The sequence below is a fragment of the Caretta caretta genome, chromosome 1, assembly GCF_965140235.1.
Source record: "Caretta caretta isolate rCarCar2 chromosome 1, rCarCar1.hap1, whole genome shotgun sequence".
NCBI classification, from domain to species: Eukaryota; Metazoa; Chordata; order Testudines; family Cheloniidae; genus Caretta; species Caretta caretta.
The window spans coordinates 282,587,729-282,608,664 of NC_134206.1; the positions used below are offsets into that span (position 1 = coordinate 282,587,729).

Here is a 20,936-nt window from a genome sequence, read left to right on the forward strand (position 1 = left end):
AATGGAGGGAAGACAGATAGGAATAAGACCATCAAGTGAGGAGGAGACTGCAGTAGTCAAGGCAGGAGATAACCAAGGCACGGACAAGCATTTTATATCGAAAGGAGAAAATCATTTCCCAAGAATAAGAGTTAGGCCCTTCCTTCCACATTTTCTGCATCCTACTTCCTATAGTTCAAAAACTATTCCAGGAAATTAATAAGTCACACACAGAATGTGTTCAGTGTATAAAGAACACGTCCTTGCCTATCCCAGCTTATTGTAAGTACCTGCGCTTGTGATCAAACAGAGCAAGAGGTGCTACAAGTCCAGTTCACTATAAATCAGAAAGGTTGACTGAATTATTTCAATATTTACAACTCAAGGTGGCCGTTCAAATAGAATCCTGCTACATTTGTGTTTCCTTCGCTCATCGAAGTGTTAACTCAGCCCTACCTTCTTCCATGCTGTCTCTGAATGAGCCTGAGTGACTGATTGCTCGTGGTCTCTCTTCTAAGGATGTGGCACTGCCACACAGCGGGGAGTCATTATACAGGTCAAAAGAAGAGTCTTGCGCAGGGATGCTGTTTGAACGCATCATACTGGGTCCAGGAAGGTTAAACTGGGACAGGTTGGTTGGACTCACTGCAATGCAAAGCGTCATTTGTAAGGTACGTTCCATTATCGGGGATTTGGTTCTGTGCAAAATGAAAACAGCGGCAAGCAGGGGTAAGTGGGCTTTTCACTGATGATGAAATTAAGGTTTTCATTCTTAGGCCTGAAGTTATCATGCAAAACCAAAGTAGTCGGTCTAGGGGAAACTGGAGTTACACATAATAATGCTGCAGAACACAGAGCAATACCAATGTTGACATCTGACTAAGCCACTTGTTCGTCTTGTCAGGCAAAGAGAGGCTGTAATAATGGATAAGACAGAAAATCAGAGGAAGAAATGAACACCACCAATTACAAAATTAAAAGTGAATATTCATTTGTCATTTTTGTTCACAGGGGAACTTTACTAACCAAGCCAATTATTCTCTGCAGTTAAATGTTTCAAATATTATTATTAATTGTTATATAGATTACAGATTATACAGATTATAGAGTACCTATAAATTGAGGTTCCACTGAGGTAGGCCCTTTGCAAAAATCCATTTCTAATCTCTTTGTGTGCTATTTAGAGTATTCTATAGTACCTATCACCATATTCAACAGATGCTCCCACATGGGCCAGCTGGCTGACATTAAGAAACAGGAGTAACTGATCTACTGTTTTCAGAGTGGAAGCCGTGTTAGTCTGTATCAGCAAAAACAATGAGGAGTCCTTGTGGCACCTTAGAGACTAACAAATTTATCTGATGAAGTGAGTTTTAGCCCACAAAAGCTTATGCCAAAATAAAATTGATCTACTCTTGGTTCAGCCGCAGATCAGCACTCAGGAAACTACTCTCAGCTATTGGAAAGTTGATTTGCCAGTGAAATGGGAGGCTTGATATGAGCCCCTTGGCCCATGTAAAATTAGGGCCCAGAAAAACAATACTGTCTGTCCAGAGTCAGCCTGTTGATTTGTGTCTTGATCTCCTGCTATAGACCAAAAGATTCCCAGCAGAGCTGGATGTGTCTGAAATCATAACAGCGGTGTTTGTTTTCTGAGAGCCATTTATTCCATAGCACTGTTACTCTGATAAAAGAGGAAGGACAGAGCAAAATAAGCTATTGCAATAGTACATTATATTGGTCTCTGCTTGTGGGAAAAGCTAGCAAGTGAGCACAAGAGCTATAAAAGAAGAAGGGAAAAAATAATAGTGATATGTAGCGAGGAGAAATCTGTGCTAAAGAGAGGTATCTTTACGTTTAAAACCAATACAAACACACGAAAATGTCCCAGCCAGTGGTTTGCTTAGACTATATCTAATTTTGCTTATAAAAATGGCTTTGTGCAGCATTTTAGGTAATATAATAAAGCCTTATGTTTTTGTGCCTGATAAAGTTGCTCTCTAGGGGCTGCAACCTACAGAGGATACAGATCTAACAGCAGCACTACAGAAGTGTGAATGTTTCACAGGTTATTGCTAGTTCTGTAGTAATGGCCTCAAACATAAGAGCTTAGTGTAAAACTAGGGTTCACACCTTCTGTAGGCCAGCTATTAGAGCATGACAATTACAGCAGGTCTGACATTTGATTCTGTTTAAGCCAGTGAGACTCAAACACTGTGGAAGGACAGAGAGACAGACCCAACAAACAAAACATTTTAAGATTCTAAGTTTTCAAAAATTGCTGAATAAAAAATTTCAATAGAAAGATCATATAAAGTAAACAAAACACAAAACATTGTAAAACTGGAATGAAACCCCTGTGTGTGTATCCAAAAACAACTAATAGAAAAAAAAACATACACCCATTCAAGTCTTTAGTTTATTTGACTACAGGTACCGAAAGTAGCATTTTCTGTCATAAAGAGAAGGTGAAAAAGAGGTCTTAGTAATAAAATCCAGAGCAGGAACAGAGCAGCCACGTTCAGATCCTGACCTGGATCCAAACTATTCTTAAGAGTGGGGGCATTTGGAGACAGGATTGTGGTTGGGCCCATAACAGATAAATGGTCCAGCCAAGAAGTTTATCTACTGTTCCAGATGTTCCCAGTGTTGAATCTGGGCCCATCTCAAAACAAAGCTACAGTATGTACTATTACCCAAATGGGAGAAGGGATTAAATGTATGATCCAATGCCCACTAAAACCATTGGAAATAATCCTGTTGATGGCTGGATCAGGCTGTGAGGGAGAAAGGACAGTCTTGTGGTTAAGACGCTGCCATAACAGTCAGGAGATTTGAGTTTAATTCCTAGCTTTGCAGTGGACTTCCTGCGTGGCCTTGGGCAGGAAATCTGTGTCTCTTTTCCACATGTAAAATAGGGATAAACTCCTGCCTATATCATGGAGATGCTGTGAGGATAAATTCATTAATGTTTGTGGGGTGCCCAGATACTATGGTAAAGGGGCGTGGGGGAATAAAAAAAAAGGGTACCTAGCTAGACAGACTAAAAAATGCATTGTAAAATAGTCAGTTATATGATTATTTTTTAGTGTGGAAAGTAAGGGAAAAAATTCATTTACCCAGGTTGGAAAAGTGATATTTCCCAGTTGCAGAGGAAGACATAGCTGAAGGCGAAACGATAGGGGACTGACTGCCGGTGTCCTGCAGACCTCCAGTGGAATGGGAGCGCAGCCACTCTTTGCCCTCCTCCTGGCTGGTCTGCCGAGATGACGGGGTATATCTGAAAAATCAGAGCTGGCACACTTAAAACAACAACGACTAACAGGGTTCACAATGCAGCGAACAATAGTCAACATCAGATAAGCTTTGATGGTCAGGCAGAACAACAATCTTGACTGTCCTGTATCTAATTACAATTACTCAATTGTTACAGTTGACTTTAAAGCATCTTTTTTAGATCTCCCAGGGGGGGAAAAACACTGCTGGAAAAAAACAAACAAACCCCATACAAACAAAAATAACATTCTCCTTTTTTTGGTGAAATGTCATAATAAATCATACCAACGAGACAGCTGAGCTGAGAGAAAAGGACTTAGAAAGCTGTAGCCGGTGAATAATATGAGGCAAAGGCCGAGTACCATAGTAGTAGAGTGGATGAATGACAGACTGGAAAGCCAAGAAAGATGACTGGCTGCAGAAGTGTGCCACAGGAGTGTTCGAGCACGTGGACATTTGGTAAGACAAAGGGAGCTGAAACAGATCAACAGTTGTGAAAAAAGGAATTTCCTTTGGTAATGGTAGCTACTGTGATCAAATGGGATGTTTGTCTTGTGGAATGCTACATGGCATTGTGTCCTTTCCCAAATTAGGTAAGGACAAATAATCACTTAAATGGAAACAAGTTCTCTGGAACAAAAAAGTTTGGAAACCAAATCTATCAATCAACCGTATGCTATTTCTAACCAATACAATGAGCGTAACTGATCAAAGGTAGAACAGGGAGAACAGCCAACCCATTGATCAGGTTAGAGGAAGGGAAAATCTAGCATTAGAAATGTGCAGGTATTTCTTAGCATCTGAGTCTCAATCAGAAGCCTGTTTTTACAACTGACTGTGATAGCCCACCATAAAACTTCATTCAGCACAATTCTATGCCAACTGAAGAGCACTCTCACATTCTTCCCCGCTATCATGTGCCACCAATGTTCTACAGTCATCCCAGAGAAACCCAGGCGTTTGCTATCTTAGCGTCTGGGTTTATGAGGCACTTCCATTTCTGCTTAGGAAGCTGATTAAATGAATTTGTAATTTCTCATGTCACTGTTCTTATGCCAACTGTGGGATATTTTAAAAGTATCCTATTCAGATTAAATAATTCTTTCTTTTCTCTCTTTAAAAAAATGATGCATTATGCTGCTCTTTAAACCTGGTAGAGGTGGGCTACCCCAATGGTTTCTGGATCTGGAAGTAGCCGAAGTGAAAATTCAGGGTTCGGATTTTTAACACAAGCCCCAGTAGCAGTACAGACTATAACTGGGATCCAGCCTTCATCAGACCAAAATGGTGAAAAATCCCGTGACAATAGCTAATTAGGCATCTATGCCCACATGCTGACTCGTAACTCCCTGCCCTCCACCCCATCCCCAGCCTCACTCACCCTTGCTGTTTTTATAGGATGGGACCACAAACTTCCACCTCCCATTTGGACTCTTCAAGGGGTACTAGCTGGCTGCTTTTCCTATTTGTCTCTTTGGGGTACTCCCTCCATCCAACAGCACTCTTTAAGGGGTGGTGGGAAATTTGGCTTCATCCTCTCTCATTCAAAGGGCATTGGGGAGATGCAGACCCACTCCTAGCACTTGGACTTTGAAGCCCAGAAAATATTGTGTAGCTTCCTATCAACAGCAGGGCTTTAGGACATACAGTTCCAGTGTGGGAAGGGCTGTATGTCAGACTATGTGGGTGGGTGGGTTGGTGGAGAGGAAGGTGGGCTGATCCAGAAGAGCTTTGTTGGATTACAGCAGTGGACAGGCTGATATGGCAGCCTTACCTGAAGAGACAGTGGGAGTAGCCATATAGTCTCTTCCCCCGCCACCCAACCTGGAGCCTAGGACAGGGGTGGTAGCCTGTCTGAAGATAGCCTTCCCTATCTGAAAAGAAGAGAGCAGTGATGAGTGGAAGTCATGTGGGTGGCTGGGCTGGGGTCTGAGTACAGCTGGGGTGTGTCTTATGCTTTCAAACCCTGGATGCTGAAATGTGTCTCTTTTAGATTGTGGATCCTTAACTGCTCAAGCTGGATCTGCGATGGCTGTTTCCCCCACCACCAAATCCATGGCTACTTATACTTAGAGCCCACATTCTGCCCCATCTCTAAAACCTTGTTATTCTGCCCTTTTTCAGTTTGCTTTGTGTTGCAAAAATACTTTGTTACTCTCTTATTTATCTACTGCATTGAAGGTCTCTTAACATTCATCATATAAGGAAACTATTTTTAATCGTTTTTGCTTTCCACGATATATCTGTATACTCAATTTATTCACTAGGCCAGACTGGAAAGAGAAAATCTAATGTTAAGGGTCTAGTTTGCTTGATTTAAACCTAAGCACCAGGAGCTCTGTTGTAAACAGGATCAGCAAGGAGAAAGAGACGGAGAGACAATGTAGAAAAGGTTACAGAACAACAGAGAAGCTGCAATCATGCTGAATAAAGTATATACCTTAGTCCCTTTTTGGGTAGTGTATTTCTGTCAAGCTGCATGCTGTTAAAACAAAGAAAACCCCTAAGGACATATAGTAAACAGGACTGTTCAGAATTACAAACTCTAAAAGTCTACATATGTTCATATAACAAAAGGAGATGTAATATATTTTAATGTCTCTTTATGATAAACCCCTGACTCATTAGAGAGGAAGATAGGACATGGATTGCCACATGTTCATTTTTCATCCAGACGTGCTCTGGTCCGGGTCAATAGCCATTTGGCAAGTTTCCAAATCAGACAGAAGTTCTGCCTTCCAATTCTTAATCTTCCTTACTGAGTCATGCAGACTCGACCTGTATGGGAGTCATACGATCACAGAATAAACCTGCATTTTTCACAGCTCCCTGTGATCTTTTGCTATGTTTCTATGCAAAATGCAGGTTTGTGACACCTGCAAAGAGGCAGCATGGCCTTGCCAGAAGCTAAGTGGCAGATTCTGCTTGTAGGAAGATGTGCTAAATATACAGAGACTGATTCACCATTGTCTTGCTTCTTGTGCAATCAATGCAAGTGCAGATAGGGTGTAAAATGCCACCAGATCAGATGGTAGCAGCATTTTAAAATTCACTTTGTGCTGGAGTGAACAACAACATGAGATGCAAGGCACAGGAGAACTGGGCTCTTAGCAGTATAAATCCTTCCAGAGACAGGGAGCTGCTTAAAAGGACTGTCACTTACTTTCCTTCAAATAGGAAATAATTCAGGTGTTTTATCTTCCCTCAATGATCTAGGCCACAGGCGTGGACTCCATGGGTGCTCCGGGGCTGGAGCACTCATGGAAAAAAATTAGTGGGTGCTCAGCACCCAGCGCCTCCCCCCCGCTGGCGGACAGGAGGCGCTGGAGAGAAGGGGAGGAGTGGGGGCAGGAAGAGGTGGGGGAGGGGATGGAGGGGCCGGGCAGGGGCAGGGTGAGGGCGGAAAGAGGCAGGGCAGGGGTGGGTCCTTGAAGGAAGGGGTAGAGTGGGGGCGGGACCTGGGGTGGAGTGGGAGTCAAGCACTCCCGGGAGCTGAGTAAGTTGGCACCTATGATCTAGGATTTCAGCTGATTGGTAATTGCAACACTTGATCTGGCCCTTCAGTGAAATACACTATTTTATTTTGGAAATATAATTCAATGTCAATATGAGGATTAAATGAAATATGTGTGTGTGTGTGTGTGTGTGTATGCGGGGGGGAGAGTGGTTCTATGTTCCATCACATCATCACCACAAAGCTGATCAGCATGTACTTTACACCATCGAGAGAAGCATCAGAGACAAACAGTCACTTGGATCCACACTGCCTTCCTAGGGAAAAGTTCTAAAACTTTTACACTATTGCTAACTGGCTCAATTTCAGTGGTGTTAGCAGTGCTGAGAGCGCTCATGCAGATGGGGTGCTGGAGTTTTCAACATAGTTTTATGTAACCTTGCTCACAGCAGGTCTAGTTGACAAGATGTTGAAAATGCTCTAACCAGCCACTCATCTCAGCTAGGGCTCTCAGCGTTACTAACTCCAGAGGAGCTCAACCGGTCTTAGCAATGGTAGGAATTAATAAAGCAAATGTCCTTAATTTAGTCAGGGCCTCACTCTGCACAGGGAGAAGAAAGTTGAGGGAAGCTACTCAGGGCTTGTCTACACTGCCCCACAGTTTATACTACAGGGGTGTGAACAGCAGTGTGTAAAGTGCTGCACTGGCACTCCCCACTGTGGACTCTATGGACATGAACTAAAAGATTCCTACCTCACATTGATGTAGTCCTATTTGAAGTGATGTAGTCCTATTTGAAGAGGTCTACGTTAATGTCAACGAGGAATTTAGTTCACGTCTCCAGCATCCACATGGGGGAGTTACAGTACAGCATTTTGGTGCTCATTGCTATTCACACCACGATAGTCTGAACCTCAGGCAGTATAGACATGCCCATAGAGGTGATGCAGTGTAAGCTTGACTATAACTGTCTACAAGTGGTTGGTCCAGTGATAAACCTATAACTTGATTTCCAGCCTAACCATGGCACACGAACAGTCATCAAAAATTAACCCAGGCTGAGAAGGAGATTACATGGATTTAAATGCATGGTTCATGCATTTACTAGTCCTCTGTAATAAACAAGGCCCTGATTCTTGATTTGTGCCATTAGGTGCCACTTCAGTATATAACAAATAATAATGATCATAATATCAACAACATTTCCTTCTGTGTATACTCCAAAGCCCATGACAAGGAATAGATTTTCTGGTTTCAGAGTAGCAGCCTTGTTAGTCTGTATTCGCAAAAAGAAAAGGAGTACTTGTGGCACCTTAGAGACTAACCTAAGTTAGTTATTTCTTTAGGTTGTATGTTTTCATGTATCGAAAATAAGCTATACACCATGACCCCTAAAATAGCGACACTATTTAAAGAACCAATGCCTGAAATGTTGTGACTCATGTCCACACTACAACCTAACAGCCACCATAATTTAGGAGCCCACTCTAAGGGGGGGTGCGGTGGGGGTTGAATTTGGATACCCAAATGAAAAAGAGGTGAATATTCTTTAACTGGGGAATGGAAATGATTTAGCAGCCCAAAATGAAACAAAACAAGCATTTATTCTGTATTTAAAAATATTATTAAATCCTCTGACTAATCCTCCAAAATTGAGATGTCCACATTGCAGCTATTAATAATTAATGCTAATATGACAGCACGTTAATTAGCTTCCTTAACTGGCTAGGTCTTTTTATTTTTTAGCATCAGGACGCACTCCCTCCCCCTTTATGAAGCTGAGCATGTTGCTTCTACAAACCCTAATAACTATGGGATTAAAGGAAAAACCAGAACCAGTAAATGAAAGTAGATTTTCTGAATTGTAATGCAGAGTAATACTGCTAGGTCACAGCTACGCTGATCCTACTGTTTATAGACCTCTAGAGATAATGCACAAACAAGTCAGATTTAACATGTTGATCTAGAGTTTCTTGGAAGACCCATCACAAGTGTGGTGAACTGCCTTAAGTCAGAACCACTGAGGGGGAGAATGGCACAAAATGTTATAAATACCAACATCATCATACACCTTGTAATCTACCAACAGCAGTGCTGCAAGCAGACATGCATAAATGCCCACATTCCCCTTCTCAACATTGGGGCAGATTATTTATCCCCATTCTGATCCCTTTAAGCTGTGGAAACCACCCACAAGTCTCTCTCTGAGGTTCTCCAGAAGTCCCTGGAGATCACAGATGATCCCTCTTTTTCCCTACTCACAGCCCCTAGCTCAGGGAGGTGATTCATTGATTGGGTGAGGAAGTGAATGGTGTGAAATACACTTGGCTATACCTAACTGGTCTATAGTCCTCAGGTAAGGTGACCAGATGGCAAGTGTGAAAAATCGGGACAAGGAGTGGGAGGTAATAGGTGCTTATATAAGGCAAATTACCAAATATTGGGACTGTCCCTATAAAATTGGGACCCTTAGGGAACATAATCAGTGGGCACAAGTTAAAGCAGCACCTAGGCTGCTCTAGCTGGGAGTAGTCCAAGGAAGAGATGGAGAATCAAGGAGCTGTAACCAGCTACCTGACTTCTGCTGAGCACAGCAGCCCATGATGCTGCCTGTTGACCATCTAGACAGGTGTTAATTCTGCAACACTTATCTAATATCCCTCCTCCTCTGCTCTGGCCACACAGAAGAGGAACATAAAAGTTGTAAATACTCCACAGAGGTAAAAAATACAGAGGAATCTCTGACTTTGGGTTTGTCTACACAAGATAGTTTCCCCAGCCAATACCGATATAATTTAACCGATAGAAATTATACTAGTATAATTTTTCATGTGGACCCTCTTATTCTGGATATAGGATTGGCTTTTGGGGGCCTTCCAAAGTGACATAACATAAACTGAGAAAGCCAGTCTTATTCCAGAATAAGTGTGTCTATACGGTTATAGTGGTATAAATTCGCACCTCAAGCCTTGGCTAGACTTAAAAGGATTTGCTGGTATAGCTATGCTGATATAGCTATGCCTGCAGGTGGTGATGCAGCTTATTAGAAGCTCTTTCAGTCTCATGCAACTGCTCCCAGTAAAGAAAGAAAGAAGAAATATTGCTACAGCTACTCCCGCACGGCTTTCCAGTCTACTACCAGTATGGGTCTGGAAAGCAACCAGTGCCCCTATAACTGTGGCTTACAGCGTGAAGAGAAAGGGGACCTTTTTCTGTCTCTTAATGTTGCAAAACAACATTTTTGTTGGAAAAAGCATATGAAGGTTCAACTGCATAAAACAACACAGTTTTTTTTAACAGACCTTTTGGGGAAAAAAATCAGACTACAAAGATCCTACTGGGGCTATAAATCAAGAAATGACAACTTTCTCTAGAAATTTGTGTGTTGATTCATTCTGAGGCCAGATCAACATCATATATGGCTCTCTCAGGACTCAGTCAAAATATCTCCACGTGGACAGATACAAAATTTTAAAATATCGCCAGAGGCCAAAGTATTTGGAATCACTGAAATTAAATCACTGAACAAATACATGAAGTATTAGAAGTGGGAGCTGCTTATGCCAAGCCATTAACATTTTTAATGTGATATTAAACATCTTTTGCAAAACTATAAGATTTAGCATATACTCAACATCCTTCCATTTCTTCTTATTAATACAATTACTGTAGTGCAATCTTTTTATTATGAAAGTTGAATTTACAAATATAGAATTATGCACAAAAAATAACTTCATTCAAAAATAAAGCAATGTCAAACTTTAAAGCCTAAAAGTCCATTCAGTCCTAGTTCTTGTTCAGCCAATTGCTCAGAAAAACAAGTTTGTTTACATGTGCAGGAGACAATGCTGCCCACTTCTTGTTTACAATGTCACCTGAAAGTCAGAACAGGCATATAATGCATGGCACTGTTGTAGCCAGGGTTGCAAGATATTTACGTGCCAGATGTGCTAAAGATTTATATGTCTGTTCATGCTTCAACCACCATTCTAGAGGACATGCATCCATGCTGATGATGGGTTCTGCTCAATAAGAACCCCAAACAGTGCAGACCGACACATGTTCATTTTCATCATCTGAGTCAGATGCCACCAACAGAAGGTTGATTTTCTTTTTTGGTGATTCGGTTTCTGCAGTTTCTGCATTGGAGTATTGCTCTTTTAAGACTTCTGAAAACGTGCTCCATACCTCAGATTTTGGAAGGCACCTCCGATTCTTAAATCTTGGGTCAAGAGCTGTAGCTATCTATAGAAAATCTCACATTCGTACCTTCTTTGCATTTTGTCAAATCTGCAGTGAAAGTGTTCTTAAAACGAACAAAATGTGCTGGGTCATCTTCTGAGACTTCTATAACATGAAATATATGGCAGAATGCGGGTAAAACACAGCAGGATATGTACAATTCTCCCCCAAGGAATTCAGTCACAAATTTAATTAACACATTATTTTTTTAATGAGCGTCATCAGCATGGAAACATGTCCTCTGGAATGGTGGCCAAATCATGAAGAGGCATACAAATGTTTAGCATATCTGGCATGCAAATACCTTATAATGCGGGCTACAAAAGTGCCATGCGAACGCCTGTTCTCACTTTCTGGTGACATTGTAAATAAGAAGAGGGCAGAATTATCTCCCATAAATGTAAACAAACTTGTTTGTCTTCACAACTGGCTGAACAAGAAGTAGGACTGAGTGTACTTGTAGGCTCTAAAGTTTTACATTATTTTGTTTTTGAGTGCAGTTATGTAACAAAAAAAAATCCACATTTGTAAGTTGCACTTTCACGGTAAAGCGAGTGCACTACAGTACTTGTATGAGGTGAACTGAAAAATACTATTTCTTTTGTTTATTTTTACAGTGCAAATATTCTTAATAAAAATATAAAGTGAGCATTGTACACTTTATATTCTGTGTTGTAAATTAAATCAATATATTTGAAAATGTAGAAAAACATCCAAAATATTTAATACATTTCAATTAGAATTCTATTGTTTAACAGTGTGATTAAAACTGTGATTAATCGTGATTAATTTTTTTAAAGACCATTAATTTTTCTGAGTTAATCGTGTGAGTTAACTGCGATTAATCAACAGCCCTAATATAATGTAATTACTACATATACATTGAGGGGCCAAGGACAACTTAAAATCACGTGTGTGTCAATGTATTTTTATCTTTCTGCTGGTCTACACAGATTGTGCACTGGCATAACTATGATGCTTATAGGCGTAATTTGTTTACCAATATACGTAAACTGGTACAACCCCAAGTGGGGATGCAGTTATACCAGCACAAAAGTGCCTTACACCAGTACAGCTTATTTCTGGTTGGGAATTTTCCAACAAAACATTTAGTTCATTGGAAAATGCCGATACATCAAAAGTGGAACTGTTTGTAGGAATGGCTTTGGTTTTGATAAATCTTTCAATTTTTTTTTAAAAAAAAGTTTTGAAATTGTCTAAATGTTTGGTTTTGACATTTTCTAAACAAACAGTTTTGGTTTTCAGTTCAAAGCCACTTTTCACTTTGAATTGTTAGTAAATTTATACTAAAAATGTTTTACAAAATTGAAAATGGTTGAAATTGAAAGGAAACATTTCACAAGTATTGAAACAAAACACTTTTATTGACCTAGTCTACTTTTTTTTTTGGATTATTGGTTCAAAAACATATTTGGGATTTGAACTTTTTGCCATCGTAAGTCAAGATTTTTTTTTTTTAAATCTCAAAAGCTCTCAGGGATGGGAAAACCATTTCCGTATTAGTTCAACTTATTTCCCTCCCTGTACAGACATATAAGCTATACCAGTATAAGAACCCTTATATTGATATAAGTGCATCCATGCTAGAGGCGCTGTACTTTTTCCTGCATAGTTAAAGCAGTACAGCAGTTGTGGGTAGACAAGACAGTGACGAGATTATGGGGAGGTGGGATTTCTCTTGTGCTGGACTGCATGTTCTGTGCAGAACTTGTCAAAACATTGTGTAGCCCTGCCACGACCTTGCAAGTTTACCTCCCAAGTGAACCTCCCATCAACCTCAATGGGGACTGCACACAGGATCTCCCATGGGAAACAAGTTGCCAGATTGGGGCCTTCGTTGGTTTTTGATTTCGTGCTGCTCTTTCACAGAGCAACAAGAGAGTAAAAAACATTTTTAAAAGTAAGAAAATGTGTTTGTAAAACTGCAAAAAGTGGCCAAGAGCTGTGTGCCAGGCTTAGTGCCTGAGATTACTTTTAACTCTCTCTCTCTCTCTTCTTGATGGTGTTCGTTTGGGCTTTCTCTTTCTGTTGTTTCTGTTTCTGTTGCATTCTCACTGTTTTTGTTTTCACTGCGTCTACAGTTAAGCTCACCTTTCCGATAGTGTAGATCTGACACTTCCAGTCCTCATGAGCAGGCTCTGAACCTCCTGAGTGCCTGTTGTCAATCCAGAGAGAGAGCTATGATGGCTGAGAGGGAGGTCAATAGATTCAGAGCTCGTGTGCAGGCTAGTCATTGACTGGTAACTTGGTGTGTCCTTACTGCCAGCTGAGGAGCTGCTCAGGTTTGCAGCCCACACGAGACCACCTGACGTGAAAGAGTGAACAGATGCTGGACTGGAAGCCAAGGAGTGACTTAAACTTACAACATCTGTATTTAATTCCGAGGGTTTACTGAAGAGGGGGCTGCTGCTACCACTTTGCCCACCTGCACTGCCCATGCTGCCTGTACCCGAAGATGGAGATTCTAGGCTGCCTTGCCGTGCTAATGTGGTACTAGGGCTGGGCATTGCTGATGTGGGTTTCACACTTTCTGTATTGGGTGCAGAGGCAGCTTTGCCACCAGCCTTGGCACCAAACAACCTAAAAGTAAAACAAACAGTTTTAGTTGTTATTCAGAGAAACTGACACCCACCTTAAACATTCAAGGCATAACATCACGAGAGCCAAATTCCACATTTAATTACTGCTACTAAAATAATGTACTCCTTGTTGATTAATCACCTCTCAACATTAAATCCACTTAACTACATCACACTAACACGGGGTTTATTTTATTATCAAAAGCTCTCATTCACTGTTTTTCAGATGTGTTCTCTTTAGGTATAGACCTTCACACAGAGATGAAAAACAAGCAAATCTTTGGTTTTATGGTTGCATAAACAGATTAAACTTTCACCCAGATCCAGTAGTTAGTTTAAGTCCTACATTCCTACACTTAAACCATTAGACTGCTAAAAACATTACTTCCAATAAGCAGCTAAAATGATTGCAGGAATCACTTGTAAAAGGGCACTCTTCACAGTGTCAAACAGCTAAATATTTGTGTAAGATTCCCCCCCATACACACTCCCCCCCCCGCCCCTTTTGCACAGATGGTGGTATGGATATGAGCCAAACAGTAATTAGTCAGATACAATAATATACACAGAGCTAAATGTGTCAATCCTTTTTCAAGGGCAGAAAGGACAGACATGCATGTCATGTGGCTGTTACCAGCAGTTTATGGAGGTTATGTTTCTATGTTCTGCCCCACCCCCCGCAAAATAAGTTGAAATATAGTCAATGATGATTTAGTCTCTTGCTGAAAATATCTTAAGCACTTTGTTTGCAGTCCATAATACACTCTCAATATAAATGCAGAACTTGTCACAGAAATAAAGTAATCAATAAAGATGGCATAACAATCTATTTTATTTATAATAAAGCCCATGATAATCAACAGTAGGTCAGTCATTTCACAGCCACTAAATGGAGATGTATTGGCTATAGACCACAGGAGGGCAGCATTGGCTTTTACTTAAACAATGGAAGTCTTTCATCTAGTGCACTTTCATAAACATTAGACTAGGGCATTTCCAACGGATTCACATTTTGTTAATGTTTCTGATGAGGGACGTAATGAAACGACAAAGATAATAAAATCCTTGTAGCTAGAGGTTGCTGACGATTTTAAAAGCAAATACTTTTTATTTAATGCTCATTAGTTTTTTCATTTTTCATTAGTTTTTATTTAATGCTCATTTTATTTAATGCTCATTAGTTTTTTCATTTTTCATTAGTTTTTATTTAATGCTCATTTTATTTAATGCTCATTAGTTTTTTCCCCCCCACAGGCTGCAAACACCATTAAAGTGACAGAACCTCCATAAATGAGAGGACTTTCTTCTGTTTGGGGATTTATCTGAATATTCAATGAGAACTTGTTATACTCTTCATGATTTACATGTAGCTACTGTGGGACAGTGGTCAAAATTCAAGACACACTCATTTCAGAGTTGCAGTGAGAGCCTCATTCCTTAAGAATTCTGTTAATAAATATTTTATATTTCTTTCACACTTTATTTATTTTTAAATATAGGATTTCATAGCAAACCCATTACCTTCGGAATGTGGGCGAGGCAATGTCTGGGTATTTGGATCCTGGCTGCCTGAGTCCCGGTGTCCCACAGGCACTGGTGGAGGTTGGGCTGGATTTGGGGGAACTGGATAATGAAACACTCTCGGAATCAGACACTGCCACTTTCTCTTTTTCCTTGTCTGTCTGATTGATGGTGACGGGACTGGAGCGCCCTGAGCCAATCTTCGTGGGCTCTCTCAGTTTGGTGGTGGCAGCCCCTGCAGACTTGCTGCTCACATTAGAGTCAATGCTGCTGGTGCTGGACCTGTGTCCACCTCTGCCGGGAATACCGCTTGTGCTCGATTTTGAAGGGCGTGGCAAACTCCGGTACTGCAGCGTGGTCTTCGAGTTAACATGTAATACTCCGTCATCCTGATTCTGTGACCCATCTAAGCTAGTTTTCCTCCCTGCATTTGACTTGCCACCAATGGCTGCGGATTTGGGCATCTTCCCCAGAGTCGCCGACCCACTTGTTATGGTTGCCCCACTTGTGGTGATTATAGGAGAAGATCCCACCCCCGCCTTCTTGAATCCAAAGGATCCAGTAGCAGTTGATCGTCCAATGCCAGAGGGAGGCTTTTTTCCTTCATCGCCACTGCTTTTTCCTGCGTCTGATGGAGAGCGCTGAATAGAGGTGCCTTTGAGGGGAGTTTTCACTTTTTCAGAAGCCTTTGCATCATCTGTTTTTCCTAATTAAGAGTATATTTTATATAGACCTCCATATTTATATCTATAGTATCTTAATATCAAGATATAATTACTACACGGTTGTATTTTGAGATATAAATTATATACAAGCAGATAAACTGCTATAAGAGAACACACCAATTAAGTCCTGGTTCAATATTAGATATTAAGTCTATCTAGTCCTGGTTCAATATCTCATCTCTGTCAGTAGTCAGTACCAGATGCAGTATATTAAAGATAAACATCAGGTATTAAAAGACTGAAATTCTACTGAGGATTTCTAGCTACATATACATGATGTGGGCATAGCTCGTGTGATTTGTAAGAAGAGCTTGAAGCTCAAACTATGATTTTTAGACAAAGTTGTTTTTTGGTTAGTAATACAGTATACTGAAGAAATAATATGTGAAAATAAAATGTTAACAGCAATTAACAATTCAAAAATACATTACTTATCTTTGAAGAAATGACTTCGCCTTCATCCTTCAGTTTTGCTTTCATTGCATACGTTTTCATTCACTTACAGTTAATTTCATTGTGATAGTAAAGGTGCAAACAATGATCAATGAGTATTTACAAAATGGCAATAATAAGTCATAATACTGTTGATCTAGCATCAGGCCAGTATTATGATTTAATTCTTTTTGCCATATCCCCAGTATCTCCTCACGATTGTTATTTGTGTGAGACTGTCCTCATTAGTATACACACATGCATCTTTCTAGATTACATTGCTATACAGTGCTACTGTGAAATGTTAAAAATGTTTACAAATATGATTTAAAACAATCACTTTATTTTACCTTTACAAACACCTTTGCGGTGACAATCAAAACGGTCACTTCTCTTTACATTCTTTAATTTTGATTTCTCGTAGATTGCCTACTCTAAGATCATAAGAACTTCTAAAGACATTTATACTGAGAACATCATAGTATTTCATTAATATAGCAAATTATTATAGCAAGTTTGTAGCTCTATGGAGTGGTTCCTCTTGTGGTGTCAAACTGTCATGAAGAGGAAGAAGTTTTTAATACACTTCTCTTATTCTATCCAATTCCATTATTGTAGAAATAGGTACATATGTACATATACACACACAGTGCATTGTACACTCTCTCACACATGTATATATCATATGTGCATATATACATACATACACAGAGTGTATGGATTTTTTTCAAAATAAATAAAAACTTCAATTTTCTCCTGCACTGTGGCTGCTTTGCTCTGTTCCAATGGAACAGAGGATTCTACCAGCACAGGGAAATCCTTGGGTGGTACAGAGCAGAAGTAGTGATCCTTATGCCACCCTACTCCTAGTTGCTAGAGCAGGGGTGTAGCTAGGGCATATCTGAGTCCAGATGAGCTCTAGCTGCTGGAATGGACCCAGAAGGGGTGCTGTAGATGGTGTAGATAAAAGCAGTCTTCAGGCCTCTCTAAATTTACAGTCTGGGGCCAGACTGGCACTTGGCAGCTCCAGAATCAGGGACACGCAAAGGTGGCTTTAGCCCATGCCAGACTTGGGCTGAAGGCTCCTCTGCTGGTTCATAAAATATTTTTTAAATGGTCTTGAAAGAAACATTTTTGACTAGACAGGGCCATGTGCTAGAAAACGTACTGCAGAGAACAACCCTGCACTGGCAGAAGGATGGCCTAGATCAGAGATCAGCAATCTTTGGCATGCGTCCCATCAGGGAAATCCACTAGGAGACCGGGACAGTTTGTTTACCTGCAGCGTCTGCAGGTTCGGCCGATCGCAGCTCCCACTGGCCTCGGTTTGCCGTTCCAGGCCAATGGTGGCTGCAGGAAGTGGCACGGGCCAAGGGATGTGCTGGCCGCCACTTCCCGCAGCCCCCATTGGCCTGGAATGGCGAACCGCAGCCAGTGGGAACTATGATCGGCCGAACCTGCGGACGCTGCAGGTAAACAAACTGTCACGGCCTGCCAGCGGATTTCCCTGACGGGCCATGTGTCAAAGGTTGCTGATCCCTGGCCTAGACAATCTAATAGAGGTCTTTTCCATCTTTACTTCCCATCATCTTATGATTTTTGGCTTCAAAATTAGATTGCCAAAACACTGACACCGGTTGCTACTATTTTTAAGTGGCCTTTGTGGGGATGATATATCTCTGAACTTTTGCAAGTCATCTCGTATTGAAGAAAAAGTTTCACAAGTTTTAAAAAGAAGAGACAGAATTCTTTTCTCAGCAGTAAGCTACACTATTTATAGCTGGAGCCTCATTTGACCCTTAAACTTTGATTCAAAAATGTTCACTTTGGTTTCTCTCACCTCAGTGTCAATGCTTTTCCCCTATACTGTTGTAATCTGTGCTGCTTTTGTTTTACACTCTCAACAACTGTTGGTGTAAGTCTTTCCGAGAACATAAAATAACAGAAAGAAAAACAGGGAAACAATACATTACAATTCCCTGATAAGAAATTATCTACTCCCATGACAATAAAGCAAAATTCAGTCACACTTTATATTAAGGGTACATCTATAAATGGTTAATAAATAATTAATATATATTTTAATTGTTAATTAATCAATTGTTGTAGAGACTAATAGGTGAGTCAATGGCTTATAACCATTGTTTATAACCATTTGTAACACCTTCTACTGCCTGTGACATGCTTATAACATCTATTAATTATTTTTAACCCCTTACAGACTCTTTTTTTCTGAGACATAATACTACCTGGTGTCTTGAGAGCACTTGTCCCAGCTTTGTGTCTGGATGGGGTCGTTCCGACTTGTGCAGTCATGCCTCTCCTCCAGGATCCAGTCTGTGAAACAGACAGAGATGTTTTCTGACCTCCCTTCTCTGAGTCTTCGGACAGCCCCGAGGGAAGGCCCTTCCATTTACCACTGCCATCTACATTGCTGTCAAAGTCCTCCTCCGGCTTCTTCAGTTCTTCAGTGCTGCCCCAATTTTCACTGTCTGTTACGGACCGTTTCTCTGAATCAGTCTTCAGCTACAAGACATTTACATCACAGGAAATGGTAAGTCTCAGCTTCATTCAATATTTTCTCATTTTTTAAATCCAAGGAAGAGAAGGAGAATAAAGCAAACTGATTTCTTTGTACCACAGATTATATTATGAATGCTATTATAAAACCCAATTTACCTCAGTCTTCAGCTGTAACACCTTATTGTCCCTCCACTCCCTAGGGATTTCACAAACAAGTCCCCCCCCCCTCGATTTCTCTGAGTGCTGAGCTGCCCTTGCATGGCTTGCTCTGCTCGGCCTGTTGGCGGGGGAGTGCCTGCTGCTCCTCACCCCTGGCACTTCCAGCTCACTTGGCCCCTCTCCCTGGCAGCCAGGCTGGGCGGGGAGCAGAGGGGCAGTCCGCTGCCACTGCCTCTCCAGCTGGGCTCTATCGCAGACACCCACCATGCTGCACAAAGGCAGCAACCCTGACCGGCCACCCTCAGCTGGCAAGAGAAGTGACTCTGCCCCGCCCTCTCCGCTTCCCACCTGGGCCCGGCTGTCAGAGACAGGGGCCACGTAAGCCCGAAGCATGCTGGGGGAGGATCAGCAGCAGAAGGACGGAGCCCCCCCCCCCCCGCCTCCACTGGGCAGGTAACTCTGGCGGGGAGAGCGTGGCAGCCCACAGAGCTGGGGGTTGCTGGGGAAGGTGCTGGCAGCAGGGTACCTCTGCTCAGCTGAAGGTAGGAGCATTGGTCATGCCCCTCCCCTTGATGACGTGTCTGTGAGGGCACGGGAGCTTCAGGAAGACACTGGTGTTACGAGTCTCCCTGGGTCACCCCAGAGGCACACTCTCCCTGCTCCTGTGGCCCTAACCCCATCCCCAGAAGCTGGTGGGATTGGCTGTCCAAGGACGTGGGGCTGGAAGGTTCCTCCCAGAGGTTAGACGTGGGCCAGTCACATGGCCCCAACTTTACACTGTGTCTGCCCACTATTGGCGGTCACAGGTTGTCTACAGCTCCGAGATGGTGATCTCTTAGCTGAATGTAAAAACAAAGAACAAGCTGACAAACTGCTAAAAACTAAAATTTATGGAAAGTTTAAAATAAGCTGCAGCTACCAAAGTATTTGACTGGAAAAAAAATGGGGTAATATATGGAGTGTCATTAGAGCTGACCAATGTTGAGATAACCGTAAGCATAGGAGAAGATAAAGTGTTAAAGTCAATGACTAATTATTAAACGAGGAGGAGAAAGCAAGCCATCAGTAGCTGTACTGATTACATGTAAGGGAGGGACTCTACCCGAGAAAGTAACACTAAGGTTTCAGATATTAAAGAACCAAGCCATATATCATCTCTCCCTTAAGGTGTTATTAGTGCCAACAACAGTGTAAAGGGAAAACAAGATGTGATAAATGTAGGAGAAAGCACTCCTATGAAAATGCTATGGAAGGGACAGAGGTCAAATGTAGCAACTGCAGTGATAACGACAGTCTGGCATAGAGAGAGTGTATCGTGGCAAGGCAAGCTAAAGACATACACAAGACAAAAATTGTTAACATATCTCATGAGGATTCAGAGTAGCAGCTGTGTTAGTGCTGTACGGAGACTCTCAAAACATCAGGTGGAAAAGGAAGAGATAATCAGCACAGGAAAACATGCAGACACAGCCTCATTCTATAAAGAATATGATAAATACTGCAGAAGGTATAGGCGACCTACGAGTGATGAAAAAAATAAAGGTTTATTGTAGGGCTGTCAAGTGATTAAAAAAATTAATCACGATTAATCGCGCTGTTAAACAATAATAGAATACCATTTATTTAAATATTCTGGATGTTTTTTACATTTTCAAACATATTGATTTCAATTAGAACACAGAATATAAAGGGTACAGTGCTGACTTTATATTCATTTTTTATCATAAATATTTGCTTTGTAAAAAACAAAAGAAATAGTATTTTTCAATTCAGCTCATACAAGTACTGTAGTGCAATCTCTTTATCATGAAAGTTGAACTTACAAATGTAGAATTATGTATCAAAAATAACTGCATTCAAAAATAAATAATGTAAAACTTTAGAGCCTAAAAGTCCACTCCATCCTACTTCTTGTTCAGCCAATCACTCAGACAAACAATTTTGTTTACATTTGCAGGAGATAATGCTACCCACTTCTTGTTTACAGTGTCACCTGTAAGTGAGAACAGGAGTTCACATGGCAC

At 41.1% G+C, this 20,936-nt stretch overlaps 1 protein-coding gene across 11 annotated transcripts in view; it reads right to left on the reverse strand.

Annotated features, from left to right (window-relative positions):
- The window catches only part of NAV3 (neuron navigator 3), a 778,536-nt gene that overhangs the window by 57,097 nt on the left and 700,503 nt on the right, over positions 1-20,936 (reverse strand). For 9 of the 11 annotated variants that reach the window (XM_075124347.1, XM_048835702.2, XM_048835701.2 and 6 more), the window contains 6 exons: positions 18,480-18,756; positions 15,074-15,779; positions 13,065-13,553; positions 5,696-5,737; positions 3,099-3,259; positions 436-624 (listed from right to left, as the gene is read on the reverse strand). In XM_075124347.1, the coding sequence (XP_074980448.1) occupies positions 436-624; positions 3,099-3,259; positions 5,696-5,737; positions 13,065-13,553; positions 15,074-15,779; positions 18,480-18,756 (1,864 nt within the window). The remainder of the gene's footprint in view (positions 1-435; positions 625-3,098; positions 3,260-5,695; positions 5,738-13,064; positions 13,554-15,073; positions 15,780-18,479; positions 18,757-20,936) is intronic. The other 2 variants (XM_048835698.2, XM_075124349.1) reach the window with 1 other exon arrangement.